At 32.4% G+C, this 7,706-nt stretch overlaps 1 protein-coding gene across 1 annotated transcript in view; it reads left to right on the top strand.

Moving 5' to 3' along the window:
* The window catches only part of LOC108693994 (pikachurin-like), a 135,127-nt gene extending 128,680 nt beyond the window's left edge, over positions 1 to 6,447 (top strand). The window contains exons 10-14 of the mRNA XM_018203243.1: positions 2,589 to 2,838; positions 3,510 to 3,805; positions 4,938 to 5,183; positions 5,819 to 5,922; positions 6,299 to 6,447. Coding sequence (XP_018058732.1) covers positions 2,589 to 2,838; positions 3,510 to 3,805; positions 4,938 to 5,183; positions 5,819 to 5,922; positions 6,299 to 6,447 — 1,045 coding nt within the window. The remainder of the gene's footprint in view (positions 1 to 2,588; positions 2,839 to 3,509; positions 3,806 to 4,937; positions 5,184 to 5,818; positions 5,923 to 6,298) is intronic.
* Positions 6,448 to 7,706: the final 1,259 nt, after the last annotated feature.

The raw sequence follows: 7,706 nt of genomic DNA on the forward strand, positions 1-7,706 counted from the left end.
TGAAATACTTCGCATTCGCATTCTAACAGCTTGACTATCAAACTTCTTTCAATTCTATTGAATAAAATCTAAATATTGGAATATTCCTTTATACTTTACAATTGAATAAAATTTTAAACAAATCGATAATCCAAAAACGACGCAAATACTATATATACTTAAATTTATTATATGCAACATATGTTTATGTTAAACAAATTTTATTACGTATATTATATATAATTATACGTATATTATATATAATTGCGTACATATTACACAATTTATTCTTTATTATTTAACGAATTTTTAATCGGTTTTCTTATGAAAGCATCAGGAGATTACGTCCAAGTCCTCAAAATTAAATGAACAAGTTCTCAAAATTAAATTTTAACAACTAAGCAACATCTTATTAAATTTTAACAACATGTTAGCAGCTTCTAGTTTTAAATTGTAAGTCTATCAGAGAAAATAGAGTTTTCGTAAAATTAAACAAGAAAGACTTAACCTATGAAAAAAGATCACTTAAAAAAATAGAAATTATTGATGCTTCGATATTTTAACTTTAAAAATTATCTTTTGAATCAAAGATTGTTAAATATCATTGGGTTGTCCGGAAAGTTCGTGCCGCAAAAGATTTAAATTTAATAAATGAAATTAAAAATTTAAATCTTTTGCGTTTCAATTTTCCTTCAAAATCGGCACGAACTTTCCGGACAACCTAATAAAAATATTCTTTGTAAATACCATATAATTTATCATTTTTGCGTGTTATGAATAAATTTATAACACACACATGCATATATGAATAATTTTTATAACGTAATATTCTATTAACATAATTTCCTAGTCGTGCAGAAACATTTATATGCTATTCATAATTCAGTTCATTAGATAATAAATCTCACGCAAAAATACATTTTCTTTTTGCTAAATAAAAAGCGATCACTAGAAAACTCAGACGCAAAAAAACGTGCATTATTACATGCGCCATTAAACAAGGATATTTAACTGTGAAAAAAAGAAGCAGATAACAAGAGAACTTCGAAGTTCCAAGCGCGCCGTATCTTTTATCATAATAACGCCCGACGAAAAGTCCAATATGAAAATTTCCGACTCCATCGTTCCTTTATTAATTAGCAATTTACTTCCCGCTTACAATCCCACGAATCTTCCCTCCTCCGCCCTTCTTTACCTGTGTCTGTCCTTTCGTCACAATTCGACATTAATTATGCAAGAATTTCTTCTGTCGAATCTTCTTGGGGAAGGAAAGTACCGGTCTCTGTCTACGAGGGAAAATCCATTGTCTACGGAACACGCGCCGACTTACCTTGCGAAATTCAAATTGAATGATCTGACTTTGTGGCTACGAGCTTAAAGTTTCCGCGGTACGTGCGCGAATTTTCGTTCCTCTATACGCTTGGAGGAAAACTCCAGACTGCCTGTCTGGTTGACTAGCTGGCGCGGCTTTCCGGGCGTCGTCGTTGCAAAATCAAATCGATGGAGCGTCCATCAATATCGAGTTAACGTCGATTATAATTGTAGACGTGAACGAGAGAGAAGAGAGCGGTCGGCGTTAATTGCTTCGCACGAGTCCCGCGACGAAAGGTGCCGTTAGTTTCAATTTTTCAATGTGCAAGTCTCGTTCTAGTTTTTCAGTGCTAATGTATTTTTGCGAGAGCTTCATTTCATGGAAAGTAGAGTTGCTCCGGGCAGAATGTTTTCCAACGTTAGGATTTTCAGTAGAAGAGATGCAATGTGAAAATACGATAGATACATATGTATATCCCATAAAGTTGACGTAAAATCGTAGGAAGATTGATTTTTTGTGAGAGCATAAATAGAAGATAAAAAAAATTGTTCTCATACGATGATCCGTTTTAAAAAATTAAATTGTTCGAAAAATCCATAAAAAAGTAATATCGTCTCTCTTTTTCATCCTCGGATATTCTTCAAGGACCTTATGTCATACTTAGCTTAGAAGGATCATATCGTCTCTCTTGCTATACTTCATTTTTTTGTTCAGAATTTTTATAATGCAAAAGATAAAGAAAGATTAAAATAAAATACATACTAATTAATGTCGTATTTACTAGAAATAATAACAAAAAAATGATATACAAGAAATATATATAAATAAAAAGACATTTACAATTTTAGTCTTGAAAAATATTGAAATTGTCTCTTTTTATTCGAAACACATTGTAGTTTTTTTATCAAAAAAGCGTTAAAAGCACATTAAAGCATGTAGCTTCCAAATAATTAGCAAAAATGTAAATAATTAGCAAAAATATATTTAAAGGATTTTTTTATCCTATAATTTTTAATTAAAATAAAAAATTAATTTCTATGCTTTTTTAATGATCTTTTATTAGTTATGTTACTTCAATTCATTTCTAAATTCAAAAAACAAGTCGGCACCAGATAGAAAATCGGATTTTATGAGTTTTATGACACATAATTATAACTCACACATACACATTCGTTCCACTAATTAGGAAACTTTCTTCTTTCTGTCTGATTGAAATTTCAGATTTCAAAATATCCCCTGGCCCTTCAAAAGTTAATGATGTTGCATTTTCATAGTGATATCTGCGTTGTTGTTTCAGAAGCGAAAATCCAATTCGTCTTGGCGAATGGGTCGAAGTTCGGGTCTCCAGGACAGGGCGTTTGGCATCCTTAGAAGTTGAGGACGACCCGGCCCAGGAAATCCTGGCGCCTGGAGCGTTCACGCAATTATCCTTGCCGCTGAACCTCTATTTAGGCGGAGCGCCGTCCTACGACATGTACTCGCCAAAGATGAAAACTACGGCCAGCTTCGTCGGCTGTATTCAGACGATCGTGCTGAATAATCGCGAGGTAAGAACACTGGGATTATACAGGCTGCTCTGAAGTTGTGTGATAGATAATGTTACTGTTGGAATGCTTTTGGAGTTTGAGCCATTCTGGTCTGATAGATAAGATGTTGAAACTCCCACTTGAATCATTTGAATTTAAATCTCTATCGTCGCATCTGCCATTTTATAAAAATCAGAATAGAACAGACAAAGTAATATAAAAACAAACACATAATATAATTACAAGTCAGGAAATTATTAGTAAGACAAGCAAATAAATAATAATAATAATAATATATTATAAGAGTCAAATCAAAATAAAAGCTCATTTAAAATTAAATTAAGCTCTTTAAAGCTAAATTCATAAAAGGCTCTCAAAAAGCTTTTCTTTTTTCAGAAATATTAAGATCAAAATATCTTTAATATGAAAAAACTGATTAAAAATTCGTCAAGACACACGATTCTTTAATCGAATTTTTAATCTCTAATAATTTGTATATGAGAGATTAATAAGAGAAGCAATTAAAAGTTTTTAAAATTGTGTAAAGATTAAATATTTTTTTAAAAGAAACATTTCAATTAATGTAGTAAATACAAGCAAATTCGCTTTTCGTCATATTATTTTAATCGACCACTTTTTATTTTCATTTATATTATTATTGTTGTTTGTAACTATTATGATTCTTATCGTAGGTGGGTATCCTAGCTGAAGCGTTAGGTGGAGTGAACGTAGGAAATTGTGGGCACGCATGCGAGGCTAGACCGTGTGGCGATGCGGAATGTCGGCCTCTTCGCGAACGATTTACCTGCCGGTGTCGTCCAGGAGTGCCGCATCCTTGTCCTGCACCGGATGATTATACGCCGCTGGTCCCACCACCGGCGAGAACCAGCAGCAACGCCGTTACGTCCGTGAGATATGAGAGGGCTGTGCCCAGCTTCACCGGCAGTGAAAGCTACCTACATTATAACGACGCCGATACAATGAAAAGGTGCTCTATACAAAAATAATAAATGGCAAACTTCAATAACAAGAAATTCTGATAATCTTGTACTCCGAATACTTTAATATATATTATAAAATTGAAAATTTTTTAATTATATTACAATCATTATTTTCCTGAAATATCAAATAAATATTGAAAAAAAATAGATAGGTTTTTCTTATTTTTGTGATATTTGCTATCACGTTTAAAATTATGATATGCGACGATCTCTTCTACATGAATGTACTCATCAACTGACACATTTTCTACTCTCATGATTTCATGAAATGTGTTGACGATCCGTTTTTGTAATTTAAAAATTCTGTTGATTCGTTTATTAATATTTTATTTACACAAATGCGAAATAATCGGCAGCACGCAAAAGTTCGGTAAATGTCAAAGCGACATGTCGTCGATGTTTGAAAGCCGAGTGGGACGGTAAACAGCGTTACACGTTGCACTACACAATCGCTCCTTGACCTGATTTAATAACGCTGCGTTAGTTTATCGAACGTTCGTGCTACGCGTAAGTGACAAGTGACAAAAATAATCTTTATTTCATTAGATAACTTTTTAACTTACATATAGTAGTTGTCCAATTCTTTTGATAAAATAAAACTTTCGAAAAAAATGATTTTGCTGAAACATCTAAAAATTTATTTTTAAATTTTTTCTATCTAAAAATTTAGCTCTACAAATTTGAAAATAAATTTGTTGAAACCAAAATAATTGTCAAAATAATTATGTAAATATTCAAACTAGAATATCGTAGTATAAACTAGAATAAGTTTCTGCAGTTTCTGCTCATGTTTCAGATTCTTATGTGATTATTTTGATAGTTCAACTTTCAGATTTCTGTATCTTGCTAAATTTTTAGATACTTCAATCAAATTATTCGTTCCATGTACAGCGTCTTTTACTCGTGTTATTCAATACAAATAATATCAACATATGAACTGATTATAATATACAAAATAAATCAGAGTGTAGAATAGCCGTTAATAATTAAAATTGATATTATAAAGTTTAATTATTTCTCTCCAGATTGATCATTCCTCATATTGTGCGTCACATTCGTCACGATTTCTTTATTTACTCTCCTATTAAAACATTTTTATTAAAACATTTTTATTTGCAGGATAATCAGTTATAGGGTAGACATCAATATGAGATTCCGTGCCAGTAGCAGCAGCGGCCTGCTACTATGGAGCGGTCGCCAATCAGATCCTCAGGAACAAAGGGATGAAAACGACGACTTCCTCGCCCTCGGCCTGGATCACGGTTATCTTACTCTCGCATATAATTTGGGTTCCGGAGAAGCTGTATTACGGTATAATCTCACGCGACTGGATGACGATCTGTGGCATCGTATCAGGGCTGTTAGGTGAGAATAAACGCTTTATGCGCTTCATTATTCAACCCTCCCTTCCGCTTGCGCACCTATTTTCATAATATTTATTTAATTAACATATTGATCAACAAAGGGAGGAGATGTGTTATAATATCCTATTAAATATATGAGAAAATAACTATTTTCATATTTTGTTACTACAAATTGTAATACACGTATATTTAGAGAGATTTAATTTCATTATGAATTTAGTTAAAAAGTAATTAAAAATAAAAAAGCTGTGACAAAACCTAGGACGATTCAATTTTAATTTAAAAATGAATATAAATTCGTTAAAAAATTGTTGGTCAAGAAATATGTAGTTTTTATATATGCAAGCAGGATATTGTGTGGAAATGTTGTTCTATTTCCAATTTTTGATATAGCTGTGTAGCTTGAGGCTACCATTTAAAATAGTACTATTTCCATGAAATTTTATGAAAGAAGAATATTTTTTTATAAACATTCATGTATTAATCTACACCATTCTATATTTCGCCAAAAACGAATAAAAAATATCTGTGTCCACCTCTTTCTAAAGTAAATCGCTTTTTATTAAACCGGAGAAAAGAAAAATGTTTATGTTCGAAATGGATCATAGAGCAATGAATAACATTGACTTTTTCTAGAAATGAACAATGGGCATCTCTCGTGGTAGATAGTGGTACTGGTGTCTCAGCATCTTCTCCGGGGCAACTGAGACAACTAAACACTGATACTGGTCTTTACGTCGGTAAATAATCATAATTTATATCGTTACTCTCTTATTGTTTTAAATTTAAAAGATTTAAATTCAGTCATATCATCGTAATCAAAACATAAATTGCCAGTGACAATATTTCTGTGTAAAAAGATTTTACAAATCTATTCTGTATAAAAAGACATTACAAATCTATTTCGTAAAAAGAAAAAGATGTGATAAAATTAATTACACACACAATGCCTAATTACTCAAAAAATTCTAAATTGTTTAAAAAATTCTTAGTAAAAAATTATACTTTAGCAAGTGTATTTTTACGAATAGAAAGTTACGCTTGCGTTTTATTATATTAAATAAATAAATCTTTGTACAAGAAAATCAATTTGTTCATGCTGATTCAATTCCAAAGGCGGTGCACCGGATGTCGTGAGGACAACGGGAGGAAGATACACGAAGGGCATCGTGGGTTGCATTAGTGACCTCGTGCTAGACTCGGACTTCTCCGTCGCTTTATCGTCGCCAGCACAGGCAACCAACACACATTCATGCATCCCCTGAAAGAGAGATATCCGTGCCGTCCGACGTCAGGTGGTGTTGTCGGGTCCATCCCGAAGCTAGGATATGAAAATTTAAGGATAACGTATCACACTGCGGTGAAATAACCGTGGCAGATAGTGCTCCGCGAAAGTGCATCTGTGTCTCTCGTGCATCCACGTGCGACCGCGTGTAATATCTTACGCGCGGTTCATCATTTTTGTACAGACTCATCCTTCCACAGGTGGAACTCGCGAGAAGATGGAGATCGAGTGGGTCGGCAACCGACCACCGTCGTGCGCGGCCATCGACTGGTAGGCGGCTTTACTGTAAATATTAGGGCGATACCGCGAAAATATCTATCACTTGCCTCGCGGCATTGATCCTTGGCGCTGCGACTTCCTGTCGAGCCTTATGCTTAGCCGGTTTTAGAATAAGATTCGATCGCGATAGAGTCGTGTAAATGAGACAACGATAATGATTTTCCGATGGCAAACTTATAAGATATTGCGAAAAATCATGAAAAATGATATTCCTCATAACATCGTAAAATGATTGCAATCATTTATATTGGAAGCTTATCACATTGTCTTATTTACTCGAAAGTTACAATTAACTCCACTTGATCGTGCTTTTCGAGAACTGATCAAGATCATTAAGAAAAAAATTAGTTTTGAACATAACTGTTTGTATGATTTCTAAAATTCTTTTTCGATACAAAAAGATGATAACTAGGAACTTAAATATATAACTGAAAAATATTAAAGTATATAATATATAACTGGAAATATCGAACTAACATATCCATTTTTCACAAAAATGTCACTGCTACAAGGGTTGAGAAAGAAAATTATTGCAAATAAAAAATAATACTTTGATATATAATTAAACTAAACAAGTACGACAGCTTTTCTACTTCCATTCTTTGTAAGTAATTATTAAGTAATTCCTCATTAAGTTAAAAAGATTTAAAAAATCTCGCTTCACTCCAGTCTCGTTGGTTCTTTTTTTAACTTATTTCTTTTTTTTTTAATTCAAATACTAATTTAAATACTGAAGATACTATTAAAATTCAAATGGGAGAATGCGAAGCAAATATAAATTGTATGAAAAAAAGGAGAAATTCATTTATTATATACAATTTTTTATATAATTTATTAATTAAATGGAAAAAAAATTAATCAACTACTGTGTGATGTCTGTGCTATTTTTGAAAGAAAAGTTTTGAAAGAAATATCCTATCATTAAATTTACAGTATTTTTCATTTTTACGGATTTAAAGT

This window comes from Atta colombica, unplaced genomic scaffold, assembly GCF_001594045.1.
Source record: "Atta colombica isolate Treedump-2 unplaced genomic scaffold, Acol1.0 scaffold1, whole genome shotgun sequence".
Lineage (NCBI taxonomy): Eukaryota > Metazoa > Arthropoda > Insecta > Hymenoptera > Formicidae > Atta > Atta colombica.